Raw genomic sequence first — 14,429 nt, 5'->3', positions numbered from 1 at the left:
TGTGTGTGTGTGTGTGTGTGTGTGTGTGTGTGTGTGTGTGTGTGTGTGTGAATAAACGTGGAAAAAATCAAGGTCAGACAGGACGGCTACCGGACCCTCTGTGGTCATGCTTAATCGTAGCTCAACTTGATCGGTCTGTGCCGGTGTGGCTCATGTTGGTGGCCCTTCATTGGTTTGTTCCTGAACTTATGATTGGCCTCCACTTTTTAATCCTGCATGAGGGGGCGGAGTCCCCTGAGAGAGGAGAGTGAAAAGCTCTTCAACAAGACACCTTCAGCTAGAAGGCACAGAAGCTTTCCTACAGGTATGTACCTTCTTTCTTATTTCTCTTGCAGAACAGCTCCACTAGTTCCATGCATCGCAAACTGTTTGTGGATTCATTTGTAATTTTGTAAATCTGTTTCAGAGAATATACAGGCTCTGCACCATCTTGACTTTGATCTTTTGGCATGCTTTTGACATTTTTAGTTTACATACGCAGGCCTACCAATTGAGTGCATGATTTAAAAGTTATGTTTTAAATAGGGATTGAAGCCAAAGTAATGATGAGATGACAAATTCAAGCTGATGTGTAACAGAAAAAGTACTGCAAAGATGCAGAACTTGATTTATGCATATGGTTCCGAAACCTCCAAGCAGTTTGTTGTTGCACTTTGCTTGAACATATATATTTTTGACATCCTTTTGGGTTATTTTACTAAATTCAGAGTTGATATTAACTCTGCTGTGTCCTCTGCAGAGGACGAAGCTGCTCTGACGTCCTAAACAGACTCCAGCAGAGTTAAAAGGTCACAGTGGTCAGTGATTTGGGGTAATCCTTACCTTAAGACCCTAGATCCAGGGTCAGTTTGCAGGGAAGGCTTGGCAGGATGAGATTGCAGATTGGCATGAAGGTCTAAAATTCTTGCATTTCCATGTCTATGTTTGTTGCGTCACCTCTCATCTGATTTTTCTCTCATGAGGGTCCCGTCTTGTGACCAGATCATAATGTCACTATGTTGTCAAGGATGAATGTTTATTTGCACTGTATCCTGGCAGCAGAACTTTTCTCCAGTGATCTATAAATAATATTACCACTGACCCAAAGAGTCCACTGTCATTCGCCTCTAATCATTGAGAGGAGAGTCATTGGGATACATTCAGTATAAAAAGTCCTGTGGTGTATTGGGGTAATGCTTTACTCCTCAGTTACTAGTGCGGTTCAGATCAGCCATCTTTACTTTGACAGGATTAACAGGAGTAATGATGTCCTTCCAGCTTCCTTCTATATTAAGACACAGTCTCGTGGACACTACCTACCCTCTGTGAAGGACAGGCTAGAATCTGTCCTTTCATTAGGAACATTTAATTCAAGTAGGCCTATTGCATTTAACATTTGAAATCCATCTTGATGGACATATAGACAATATTAACAATACTGAAAATATACTTTTTTCCTTACTGACTACTACAGACGGATTTCTTCCTGAGCTGTCTCATGTCCCACTTTTTCCTTTCAGCTTTAGACAGACGTCTGTTCATTGGCTAAGCCTTAGTGGATGTCAGTCTATGGTGGATGTATGAGAGCTGCAGGTGGGAGACTGCTAATGCTACGAAGCTAAGAGCTATCCCACCTGCCACCCACTCTAAGCTTGTTACTGTTCAAAAGGAAAAACCCAGGGGTCTTAATCCCAGCAGGTGTGATTTACCTTACATGTGCTAATGAAAGAGTCTATCCTTGGTACAGTATGATAGCCATACAGGTACATGTTGGCGCTAGTGGGCATACCTCTCCGTTTTTCATTGAGCTTTTTTATTTCCAGTTCTTGGTTGTAAAACTCCTCTCAGACATTTTGCTCTCAGGTTTTTACATCCTTTGGATCTAATAAATAATAACTGATGAGCAGTTTATACTACCACAGAAGATTTCAAATAAAAGTAGCTAGTACGCCAAAGCTAATTAGCTTTGCCAGCTTCTGCCTATTCTTTACTGATCATTACTATGAAGACAGTTTGATATTGGTAAGGTTACGATTTATGGGTCAAAGTTCACAAAAGTTGAATTTGAAGCTAAAATAAAATAGATAGATTTTTGCTGTGTAATGTAATGTTTTGAAATGCTTAAATGCTAGCATGTCTACCATAACCGTGAGAAGTGTAGGGTTACGGCAGCACTGCACTGGATATCCAACCTGAATATGATCGGACAATATTAATTCTGCAGGGGTATGAATGAGCAACAGATTGTTCATCAATCCCAAATAATGAACTTGAATAATAGGAATTTATATTTAGTGGGTTCTTTTTTTAATTTATGTCTTTCTTTTTCGACAGCTCATTTGTTTCTTTTAAAGAGTTACCTACTATCAGAAAGATGGCTGGCTCTTTCACACGTATGATCGGCGGACGCAACGGGGCTGTGCTGTTGGCCAGCCTGGGCGCGGGAACCATGGCGACTGGTTTCCTGATGAGTGATAACCCCCTAGCTGCTGAGGTCAGGACAAAACTCTACCCCCCCAGGTAAGACCAACACCATAGGGCTAATAGAAACACACAGATAGAGGGGTGACCTTGACTTGTCAGTGAATACTTCAAGCTCTATAATTATCAACCTGTTAAGGCAGATATTTTAAAAACTGACTACGTGATTTGCAACATCACTTGTTCATTTCAGAACAATGACTCATTGCTTTGTGTTACCACAACAGAAACAACTAAGGGGAATTAGTGGAGTGAAACGTATTTATATATACACATATATAGATGAGTACAATACTTAAAGGTGGGGTAGGTAATTCACTTCAGAATTTTTTTTTGTTATATTCCATGGAATGCTCTTAACATCCCGATAGCAATGAATACATTAAATGCTTTGACAATAAATACATAAAAAAATGTCATCTGTGGAAGCCGTGGCGCTGTACTTTTCGGTTGTGTACTTTCAAATTCGAGCACACTCAAGCTGGTTTCTCCATTCTCACCTACCCTACCTTTAAGTACAAATGTCTGTTATTTGATCTTTGAGTATTCACATTTATGAAACGTTATGCTTTAACTCCAAAACAGCTAAGAGGAAACAACATGTATTCCTTACTACACTACATTTATCTCATTATAATTTAAGGATAAAGTGTTCCTTTAAATTCTCCTTCTTCTAAAGCTCAATATACCCCTTGAATTAGCTGGAGAATGCAATGTCACAAAGCTGAAAGCAGGTGTTTTTTCTGAGATCATTAAAGTAAAAAATGCATACTTTCACCACCTCTTGTCCATAAAACTCTACTATTTTGTGGTATGAGTCTGTTTACTTAAGTTAAGGATATGAATACCTTTTCCACTACTGCTAAAAGTTGACATCAGAAGTGTTCATTAATTTATATAGTAAAAGTGTTATATAAAAAACGGTATGTCATCAAAACATTTTGTGTGTGGGGGTGCGTAAGTGGGAAACTGAGAGTATTAAATAGCAGAGGTCATACAGCGTGATTCTGGAATCATCTGCCCTGATCTCTGACGCTCTCGAGTTTCATCTATGTTACCTTTGACTCACTCCCTCCCTCTGTCCAGCTCTTTCACAGAACTGTTCCCCCTCTCACCTTCTCATCTTTAACACCACTGCGTAAATCGTAATTGATACATGAGCAGAGTAATGACAAACACACACACTGTTGTTAATTGCTTTTAAATCGCTTTAAATGTAGTTACACTACCTTTATTTATAAATAGACTATATATGTTTGTATCAAAGTAAACATTTTAAAGCATTTTTCTCTCTTAATGTGGTACATTTCTGGTCGAAACAGGATGTCTCATTTGCAATTGTAAAGTTTCAATTTATTAACTAAGAATGTATGTAATGCAAAAAATGTTGTTGATACAGAGACAAATAAACCCTTAGTCTGAAGTTGTCCTGAGTTCTGTTAAGCATCCAGCAGCTAAAGCACCATCTATTTCCCTCAGGAGTTGGTAGGGACCAAAAATGGAGCTAAAAGAGTTCATATTTGTCCGACATTAATCAGTTGGAAACAACTGAACAAACACAACCTTAAATCGATGACAGGGTGTCTCTGTGTCTGGGTGTAAATATATATATATAATCAACTTATGAAGCGTATAATATGTTGATGTTGTGAGTACAGCTAGTTGTTATTCCCCCAAATGGCAAAAAACAGGTAAATGCAGACTTCAATGTGGACACTTGTTCTTGTTTAAGGCAGATTATTTTCACAAAAGATTTCTTCAGGGCATTTTGAAACATAACTTGTTGAAAAAGCATGATGTAACCATCGTTTAGGATCATTCATAGACTGAGTACAGCTTGTTTTACCCTACAATTTCTTTCTTTCCACTTCTTCGTTTCCTGCAGCTCTGATTTCCCCGACCTGAGGAAACACAACAACTGCATGGCCAAGGCTCTGACTCCGGCCATTTACGGCAGACTGAGGGACAAGATCACCCCCAACAACTGGACCCTGGACCAGTGCATCCAAACCGGAGTGGACAACCCCGGACACCCCTTCATCAAGACCGTGGGCTGTGTGGCTGGTGATGAGGAGAGCTACGAGGTATGAGAGGTCAAAGGTCACATTGTAATTACCTTTCTTTTAACCATGTCCTCTGACTGACCAGCTGCACCAAATCAAATCCAGATGAGAGAATATATGAGTTCATAAAAATGTTAATTCGCTGAGTAATGAGCTTAATGAGCAGCAGCTAGCCATGCAGCGAGTGCATAGATGGAGGTCATTGAGGCTGAAGGCTTTCAATATCCATTAAAATACCATCTGAAAAAACGTAATGGTTTTATTGTAATGGATCTCAACTTAGTATAGATTTTGTGGTACATTTGACTTATCAATTTTATATTACCACTTAGTTTTGAAACTTTGATTAATTATTATTTTATTACTTTTTTAAGGTATGACTATTCATATTTTATTGTCTTTCTTTATAGTGGTTGTGGTTTTCTTTGTATATATGTGCGAATATATTATTTTTTAAACATTCAAGGAAGGCTACATTGAAGTCCCTTCACCTCCTCTGTTGGATTAAAATTTGAAACAAATGTCAATATTTGATTTACCGGATATATTCCTTGAAAAGAGTATTTACCTTCATCAAGAATTAAAGGTTCAAAGTTATTTTTGGATTTTGAATCTAGAATTGTATATTGTTTGAAGAAGAAAAAAGACACTTGACTCTGTCCTCTGTTCCCCCCAGGTGTTCTCTGAACTCTTTGACCCCATCATCAAAGACAGGCACAACGGCTACGACCCCACCACCATGACCCACCCCACTGACCTGGACGCCTCCAAGGTGTTTACACCACTGCATGATCCCTGCATCCACCTGCTGTTCTTTAATGTATTCAAACTATTTTTCTTTCTCGCCTCTTTCGCCAACCTCCAGATAACCAATGGCGTGTTTGACGACAAATACGTCCTGTCGTCCCGTGTCCGCACTGGGCGCAGTATCCGCGGGCTGAGCCTCCCCCCCGCCTGCTCCAGGGCGGAGCGCCGTGAGGTGGAGCGGGTGGTGGTGATGGCCCTGGCCGGCCTGAAGGGAGACCTGGCCGGACGCTACTACGGCCTGCAAGACCTGACAGACAAGGAGCAGCAGCAGCTCATTGACGTGAGTTTCATCTTTGTTAGACACAGAAACTATACACATATTGTGATTACAATACCCAAAGTCATAATTGGTCATCATTTTCTTCTGAATATTTAAAGAATTGTCCCAGTTTTATATTCACAGAGCAGCTTTTTTAGGTAATATGCTTTAGGAAAACCTGACCACTTATTATCACAGTTTGTATAGTCTTGGTTTTATACTGTGGACATCATTTGTGAGAAGTTCAAACTTTCCCTCTTGATTAGTATCATTGTTAAGGATTTTACAAGCATGAAGAGGCGATAGTAGTTGAATAATTAAAAAGGTTACCCTGTGTTTCCAGTCTTTATGCTAAGCTAGATATCTGCAGGCTCCAGCTTCATATCTACTCCACATCTAGCACAGTAATTGTACTGTTCTTCTAACTTATCTTTTTCTAAAATGTAAAACTATCACTTTAAGTCGAACAAAATGACCTTGAAAATGTATCATCTAGTCATCTTAGACTAGCTCTCTTTAACCTTCAAACTTTTTTATTGACCTTCCTGTTCTGATTATTTCACACTGCGCCACAAAAGGATCATTTCCTGTTTGACAAGCCAGTCTCTCCGTTACTCACTTCGGCCTTCATGGCCAGAGATTGGCCCGATTCCAGGGGAATCTGGTAAGAACTCCCATCCCAATGCTGTTAGTGCTGCCAGTAATGACAGGAAATGCTTTGCAGTGCATCGAGCCTCACCCTCTCCCGGTCTGAGAAGTCCTCCCTAACCCTTATTCTATTCTCTCCTCTGGAACACAGTTAGTTTTAGAAGTAATTCACTTTAACGTCCTCCTCCCTCTGTTTTCTACCTCCCTTTACCCACCTTTCCCACCTTCAGGACCACTTCCTGTTTGACAAGCCTGTCTCTCCTCTGTTGACATGTGCCTTTATGGCCAGAGACTGGCCTGACGCCAGGGGCATCTGGTAGGGTTTATTCAGCTCTCCTGCATGTCTGCTGTGTGACTCTAGACCTCCACCTCCTGACCCATGCAGTGATAAACTTGGTGTTGGAAAGTCACTTAGTACACCTTCTTATACTGGCAGCTGTGTTACCTTTAGATATACAATTCTTTATCCACTTCCTGTTCAATGAAAACCATGTATCTCCTGTTTTGGTGCTTCAAATGTGAATGTTTGTGATTAATAGAAGTGTTCCTTAATGGGTCGAGAAAACTCAAACGTCTTAAGCTAAATAAACAATTAAAAAAGATCTCGGATCAGCAGGAAAATGTATAACAACTAATCTGAAAACAGGCCTTTTTTTCTGAACGTGTGAAAAGTAAAAAGGTTTTACACAACCTAAAACATCTCAGCAGTTAAATGCTGTGTTAAGATATTGCCCTGCTTTTGATGCATGTTGCTGGACAAATATACCGACAGGACATCGTTTTTGTGTTTTATATTTATTATGCTGCTATAAATGCATGTCTCTCACATATTAAGGCAGACAGGCAGCATGATTATAAAATGTTCTTTATATTCAGGTCCTTTATGGCCATGAGTCGTCTCCTGCAATGAAAGGAGTATTCTACCTTGAGAGCCCTTTAGTGACACTCTTTAGCTGTTTCTCTTCAGGCACAACAATGAGAAGACCTTCCTGATCTGGGTGAATGAGGAGGACCACACCAGAGTCATCTCCATGGAGAAGGGAGGCAACATGAAGAGAGTGTTTGAGAGATTCTGCAGAGGACTCAAACAGGTAGAGTGGAGCCTGTGAAACAAACACAGACATGATGTAGCAACGGAGCAGCCATCTTACTTTAGGGATGGTGGGGTTTGTCTGCCCAGAGTTATGGTCTCACAGGACGGAGGGGTTGCTATGAAAGTGTGTACACATGGAGGAATCCTACACCTCTAGTATAAGGTTAAGATTTTTTGTTTATAGTCAAATATTTAGGCACATATTGGATATTATCATCATTAAGTTTAACTTGTCAAATAATAGTTTTTTTTAACCAAATACTGTAAAACTAATGATATTCCCATTAGTTTCAGCTAATACAAATAATAGAGCTGAGGCTCTGTCGAAACAATGCTAATTCATTTGTTTGTAAAAAAGATGCAAGCAATAAGAAGATACATAACATAGTGCAGAAGTTAAAATCTAAGGATAAAATGAAAGATACATATAGTATAATAAACTATGTTTGTATTTGTAATTGGAAATTGAAGGAACTGTAATGGTAACAGGAATGTAGTGAGTGTAATTGCGTGATAAGATTATAGGGAAATATATATTTATTAAGTAAAGAAGCTAAATACATTTCCAAAGATCTAGCGCGTCACCAAACAGCAACAGTATAACTCAACTCTTATTATGGGATGTCTCATAGGTGGAACAGCTGATCCAGGAGAGAGGCTGGGAGTTCATGTGGAACGAGCGTCTGGGATACATCCTCACATGTCCCTCCAACCTGGGCACTGGACTCAGGGCTGGCGTGCACGTGCGCCTGCCAAATCTCAGCAAGGTATTACCCTAACACACACACACACGCACGCACACACACACACGCCCCGACACACACACACTCCATGTTCTTGTGTATAATAACAGATCTTTTCAGAAGAAATGCAGATGAGATCTTGTGGTGGGATTGATTTGTCCAATTGTTGTTTCTGCAAGATCAATGATTAACTTCCAACCTTCACTTATGCCACAGCTTTCACAGATCAATACAAATTGAATGTTGCATCTGTGGTCTTGAAATTAAGTGGCATTTTACTGTAGTTATGACCGAAATTATTCTGCAGGACATACGTTTCTCCAAGATCCTCGACAACCTGCGGCTGCAGAAGAGAGGCACAGGTGGAGTGGACACAGCTGCCACTGGAGACACCTTTGACATTTCCAACAACGACCGTCTGGGCAAATCTGAGGTCAGGAACAGTAAACATATTGCATTTAAAAAATATATAGAGCCAATATTTTGTTGTGGAAATGAACTTTGCTGTGTGTTTTTAGGTGGAGCTTGTCCAGATGTTGGTGGATGGCGTCAACTACCTGATTGAATGTGAGAAGAAGATGGAGAAGGGACAGGACATCAAAGTCCCGTCTCCCGTCACCCAGTACAGGAAGTAAAAAGCTGAACTCATCACAGCACCGGTGTTAGTGGGGGGGCTCTCTGCTCCGAGCTCCCCCCAAACCTCAGAGACGTCTGTCCGCTGCTACAGGAGGTTTCTTTACTTTCCAACAAAGATTGCAAATCTTTATAACCTAATTTTAGTCATGGACTGCAGTTAGGGGGGATTCTACCTCAAGTTCCAGGTCATCACTATTCCTGACTTCAATAAAAACAACGACAATAAACACTTTGACTTTTCTGTGATTTATTTGACTCATCTATGGTGGCCTTGAGAGCCAAACGCATTTCAATACAGAGTTGGAAAGTAAGTAAGTATATCTACTCAAGTACTGTTCTTAGATACTTTACTCAAGTGATTTTATTTTCTACTACTTTATATTTTAGCTATTTTTTACTGCAGTACATTTTTTTGATAACTTTGGATACATGTAACTCTGCACATTCAGATTAATAATACAAATGTAAATGTACAATCTAGCATGGCAACATTTTAATCCTTCATACACCTCCCAAAGCATTATGGGAACTGTAGTTCCAAGAAGTATTTTATGATTATCACAATGATCATTATGTTACCCGCGTCCCAGTGCCTGTAAATAATGTCAAATCTTTATTCATTCATGTCCTTTGTGTTCTCCATCTGCAGTTGGATCCATTGCCTTCTCATGTGTAACAGCATGAGTCTGCTGGTGTGCTCTGCATGGTCAGCTGTCAGTCTGTTGCCTGGCTGTAATTACATTTTGCTTATGGATGGAGAAAAGTAAATTAGATCCGTTTAACTGCTGCACACAGCGATACTGCAGGTTGAACACTAAATTGCAATGCTAGAACCAATCAGGCCTTTAAAAATCTTTATATATTAATATTGCCAGCATTTTGATGAGTGAGGTAATAATTGGAGAGGGTATCATCGTCTTACATTCAAAATACAAATTTCTATTGAATTGGATGCCAACTTCCAAAATGAAGGAATTTTAATTATAAGAGCCTTTCCCCCAACATTTCAAAGTACAAAAACGTATCAAGGGACTCATGATGTTGTTGCATGTTCACAAAGATTGAATGAGGAATTCTGCATCAGTAACAAACTTTAATTTTTACGTACTGCAACAGGTGATTTCACAAAGTACAGTGTATCGTAAGGGAAAGTATAAACAAATAAAGAAAAACAGATATAAACAACAGCTTTAGATGAACTGGGTATTTGTGTTGTTGAAAACAAAGTTTAAAATCTGTAAACAGGTCTGCAATAACTAATTAATAATCGAAAAAAAAAACATTCAACATCTAAGTAGGCAGAACAGCACTTTTTATCCTTCTCTGATATTTAACTTTCCAAGATGCCACCTCTGACAATTTTTCTTGTTTTTATCTAAAAAGAAATCAGTAGAAAGAAGTCAAAACAAGCAAACGGTGACGCCTAGAGGCCAGCGCCTGCCTATCACCTAAGACTCCAGATTTTATTTTTTTTGCCAAAGTGAAACGGAAACACAAGCCTCTATTAAGGAGTGATTGAAGTGCTAATAAGAGCAGGTATGCTAGAACATGGCATCTCTGTGTAGATTAAGGGTTAGAACAGGGCTCTTTGACGGGACACGGAGAGGAGGTCAACAGCAGCGAGCGGCCGTGAGGGGCCGTCAGTCAACGGGCCGCTTTTCACTGTGTTTCTTTGTAAACTCCTCGGCATTCTTCATGAATTTAGCACGGTCTTTACTGTACTCCTCTGCCAGGTCGGCCCTCAGCGGATGCTCCGGCTGGGGGCTGTTCACCAGGCCGACGAGATTGAGAATCACTGGAGGAGAGAGGGAAACATAATATACATAAGTTATACACAACTGTCTTTGATTAGATAGCTCAAACTGTAGGGAGGAAACTCTTCTTGCGTCTTTCAGTGGTGGAGAAAGTATAATAATACCATGTTAACATGAGTACATGTACTTAAAGTTACTTTCCCCCTGAATTCCTGGTTGATTTGGCGCCACCTGTGGTTACAAGCGGTAACAGCAGGTGTTTGTCACAATTTCTTGGTGGTATGCCAGGGGGATTTCTGGCTTTCATTTTCTGTTCAGTGGAAATCATCTCGATGTAATGCGTCTTTGTTTGCACTAGAGGTTCCATCTGTTGTTTTCGGTATGTATGCTTTTTTTTAAACGACTCCTAAAATGTTTGGTAATGAGTGGGCTTCTTAATATAACATTTGGTAACATTTTTGACAAGCCCCGATAGTCCAAAAATGTACAAATTCAAATGAAGCCTTCAATCCATAACTTTTGCTTTCATGTGTTAAGACAAGAACTATGTTAAAGGGTTTTAAACATAACTGAGGCAAAATATATATTGAGGCAAGAAGTCAAAATCAAACAATCTTTCCGAGGAAATAAAACACTTTTTTTGTTCCAACATATCTCTGTATAGTAGCTCATCCCACATACATGATCAGCTTCAACATGATGAATGAGCTTCTTTGAGATGTGGCTATCCAATCATGCTCACCTTGATCAGTTTTGGTGGCTGGCTTCCAGTTCTCCACACTTATGATGGGCAGACAGACCTGACCCTTCTCATCAATGTTGGGGTGGTAGATTTTTGTCTTGAAAGTGACCTTAGGTGGCTTAAAGGGGTACTCCGCGGGAAAGATGAGCTCAATCCTAAATGCTCCTTTGTCATATGGAGCAGAATCCTTGAAGAAAACAAGAATTTGTAGATTGGGGGGGGGGGGTGGGACAGAAAAAAAGTTAATAAAAACGTTGAAGATAGAACAACTACTAGCTAAAAAAGATATCAAGTCGATACTTACAGGAACAAGGAGCCCTTGCCAGTTCAAAAGATTGGTTTCATCCACTTGAATATTGCGGAAATGCTTCGCTCCGACATTGCGCATTTCATCAAGCTCCTGAAACAAAACAATTGATTTTATATGGCATCAAATCATAGGATTACCAGGACCCCACTGACTCATAATGATGATGCTGGTATATGTGCACCAGCGGCGAGTGTACAGTCTGATGCAATAATGTGTACTTTTGTAACCATACATTTTGAGTTATTGCATTCGAGGTTTATTTCACACCAAAACAATCTACATTGATGAATAAGCCCGGGCGGCTAGCACTAAAAGTTAAGGAGAAAATACGTTTCAATATCTGGGTAAACTGTCCCTTTCTGTAGTGTCACTTAAAACATAAAACTGAACAGTCTCACCCGATTGCATTCCTGTTGATCAAACATCAAGGATTGGATGCCTCTAACTTCCTATACTTCAGTAGCAATAAAAACAGATCATTTGATCTTTGGTCCGGAACATCATCAACTACAGACAGTCTTTCCTCCCTGCCAATTTAAAATCTATGGCAAAAAACAGGGATTTTTCAATGAATAACCAAAGTATCTTTTTAAACTCTCTTAAAGGTGGGGTAGGTAAGTTTGAGAAACCGGCTCGAGATACACTTTTTGTTATATTCCATGGAATGCTCTTAACATCCCGATAGCAATGAATATCTTAAGTGCTTTGACAAAAAATGTCATCTGTGGAAGCCGTAGTACTGTAAAAAGCACAACCAATTATTTTAGCCAGCCCGGCTAAAGTAACTGGATGGCCTACCTGCCTGTCAGCCTTCCATCTGTGCACAAACTTATCTCGTGCCCTCATTGGTCATGTGCACGTTTGTGTGTGTGTTGGAGGAGGGGCTCTGTAAGGAAGTGGCAGATTTTTTCCGGTTGTGTATTTTCAAATTCTGGCGCACTCCAGCTGGTTTCTCCAAAATTACCTACACCACCTTTAAGTAATCCAGAAGCCAGATCATTAACAAATATGTTTGGAATATATGTTTGTAACCTCAAACATTCCAGCCGCCCCAGTAAAATCTTCTGATCAAAACCTCTTTCACCAACCAGACGTGGTAAGGGTTATGAACTTTACCAATACAGCATCAGTTAATGTTTCCCTTTTTTATTATTACAATGTTAGTGAATTATTTTAAAATACATCTCTGCTCCTCTTCCTGTCAGGAGATACTTCCCTGTTATATACCTGTAATGTAAAACTGGAATATCAGGGGATTTCAGAAAGTATAACAAGACGTCTCTCGTGACACAGGGGGATATCCTGACAGTATCATGCACACAGCTAAATCAAAACCAAAACTGCTGGTGTGTCGCAGTGAAAGTGGAAGTAACCTAGGAACAGCCAATGAGAAAGTCAAAAATAAACTGAAATTTAAAAAAAATTACAGATTTAGATATTTGTCACAACACAAAGGTAGAAGTGAAACAACCAATACCAAACTGTGAAAATCCTATTTTACAAGTAGGTCCTGAATCAAATGACCACTTAAATAAGAGTAAAACATTTATGAGAACAATCTACTTAAAATAGGCCTTATAATCTCCCAGACTTTCATTGTATTAAATGGCTATGTGGTCACTATGGTTATCCATATCAAAATGATTTATCCATTTGTTAACACGTCTGGAGATACATGTATTTAACAAAGAGATGATCAACTTGTATCATTAAAGCTGTACAAAGAAACAAGTACCTCTGAAATGTAAAAGTATAAAGTAGACCAAAACAATTGTAAATAGTCACATAATACCTCAAATGTATTCTGAATAACAATAGCTGTGAATAAATGTACGTAGTTACATTCCACTATTGTTTGAAAAAAAAAAAAGAGATTCCAACGTTCATCAAGGTTAAATAAATGAAATCCGGTTTTATTTCACAATACAATCGTTTTCTGTGAGATATTTTGCCTAGAGGAGGCTTGACGTCAGGTCCCAACCCCAAAGTCTCCATGTTTTCTCTTCAGCCTTCAGACAGTGACAGCGCGTAAAAAAGAGCCGCCTCACTTCTCACCGTGAAGCTGTTTAATAAGCTCCCCCGATTCAATATTTATATCAAATATATTGCACGTCCTCAAGCTTTATCTGACAAATGTCCCTGCCATGTGCTGTGTCACGCCACACCGGCGTCTCAAACTTACAACTAGTTACCTCTCAGTCACCGTGTGTCGGACGCCGTTATCCTCCAATTTTTGTCGGACAGATAAACGCTAAAGTATTACGTTAAATTAACTTTCTCTTGGTCGACAGTGGTGTATGTATATTCATAAATCCGAGACAAGTTATTTAAACCCTCGCTAGCGGCGTAAACTCAATAATTATAGATATTCTAATTTACCTTCAGTAGTCTCCTATTCATTGTGGTACCGATGTTGTCTTCTTCTCCTTCTTCCTGTTTCTTTCCGTTCCTGATCGACTTCTTTACATTTGGGTTTAAATTGGCGCACAGCCTGCGGGCCGGTGAGTTAGCGCCACCTACCGGCCTGGAGGGCAACGTGTTAGAATCAGATGAGGGCAAAGTTTCTTCTTTTACACAGATTTAAACAGAAACAGATAAAGTACTCAGATTAGTTACTTAATTAAAAGTAGCAATACAGTGTACAAATACTCAGACACAAGTAAAATTGTGTCCGGCCTGGAGGGCAACGTGTTAGAATCAGATGAGGGCAAAGTTTCTTCTTTTACACAGATTTAAACAGAAACAGATAAAGTACTCAGATTAGTTACTTAATTAAAAGTAGCAATACAGTGTAAAAATACTCAGACACAAGTAAAATTCAAAATGTTACTAAAGAAAAAGAACAAAAGTATTATTATCAAGATATACTTAAAGGTCAAAAAGTAAAAATACAAATGTTGCAGAATGGGCAATT

The 14,429-nt window shown here is 39.4% G+C and overlaps 2 protein-coding genes across 3 annotated transcripts; one reads left to right on the top strand and one right to left on the bottom strand.

Annotated features, from left to right (window-relative positions):
* The first annotated feature begins 232 nt into the window (after positions 1-232).
* ckmt2a (creatine kinase, mitochondrial 2a (sarcomeric)) lies at positions 233-8,920 on the top strand. Of its 2 annotated transcripts, XM_034095911.1 has the most exons (10): positions 233-304; positions 2,314-2,499; positions 4,346-4,544; positions 5,200-5,295; positions 5,389-5,610; positions 6,468-6,553; positions 7,205-7,328; positions 7,963-8,097; positions 8,381-8,506; positions 8,592-8,920. In XM_034095911.1, the coding sequence occupies exons 2-10, from the start codon at positions 2,354-2,356 to the stop codon at positions 8,706-8,708; spliced, it is 1,251 nt and encodes a 416-aa protein (XP_033951802.1). In that variant the 5' UTR covers positions 233-304; positions 2,314-2,353; the 3' UTR covers positions 8,709-8,920. The 2 variants fall into 2 exon arrangements, with proteins under 2 accessions (XP_033951802.1, XP_033951801.1); XM_034095910.1 differs by having other exon boundaries at positions 5,200-5,610.
* Positions 8,921-9,782: 862 nt separating this feature from the next.
* ube2l3a (ubiquitin-conjugating enzyme E2L 3a) lies at positions 9,783-13,999 on the bottom strand. Its single transcript, XM_034096301.1, has 4 exons — positions 13,895-13,999; positions 11,510-11,605; positions 11,206-11,392; positions 9,783-10,504 (listed from the first exon to the last, which is right to left on the bottom strand). The coding sequence occupies exons 1-4, from the start codon at positions 13,913-13,915 to the stop codon at positions 10,350-10,352; spliced, it is 459 nt and encodes a 152-aa protein (XP_033952192.1). The 5' UTR covers positions 13,916-13,999; the 3' UTR covers positions 9,783-10,349.
* Between the last annotated feature and the right edge of the window lie 430 nt (positions 14,000-14,429).

Source organism: Pseudochaenichthys georgianus, chromosome 12 (assembly GCF_902827115.2).
Source record: "Pseudochaenichthys georgianus chromosome 12, fPseGeo1.2, whole genome shotgun sequence".
In the NCBI taxonomy this organism is placed as follows: Eukaryota; Metazoa; Chordata; class Actinopteri; order Perciformes; family Channichthyidae; genus Pseudochaenichthys; species Pseudochaenichthys georgianus.
This window is presented reverse-complemented; position numbering and strand designations above follow the sequence as displayed.

What these genes read in the sequence shown, in the direction of transcription:
- ckmt2a (XM_034095910.1), top strand. Translation starts at nt 2,354, where the DNA reads ATGGCTGGCTCTTTCACACGTATGATCGGCGGACGCAACGGGGCTGTG. An exon ending in CCTGACGCCAGGGGCATCTG is followed by an intron (nt 6,554 to 7,204) that starts GTAGGGTTTATT and finishes GTTTCTCTTCAG; the next exon opens with GCACAACAATGAGAAGACCT. An exon ending in GCCTGCCAAATCTCAGCAAG is followed by an intron (nt 8,098 to 8,380) that starts GTATTACCCTAA and finishes ATTATTCTGCAG; the next exon opens with GACATACGTTTCTCCAAGAT.
- ube2l3a (XM_034096301.1), bottom strand. Translation starts at nt 13,915, where the DNA reads ATGAATAGGAGACTACTGAAG. An exon ending in GGCAAGGGCTCCTTGTTCCT is followed by an intron (nt 11,393 to 11,509) that starts GTAAGTATCGAC and finishes GTTTTCTTCAAG; the next exon opens with GATTCTGCTCCATATGACAA. An exon ending in AGCCACCAAAACTGATCAAG is followed by an intron (nt 10,505 to 11,205) that starts GTGAGCATGATT and finishes TCTCTCCTCCAG; the next exon opens with TGATTCTCAATCTCGTCGGC.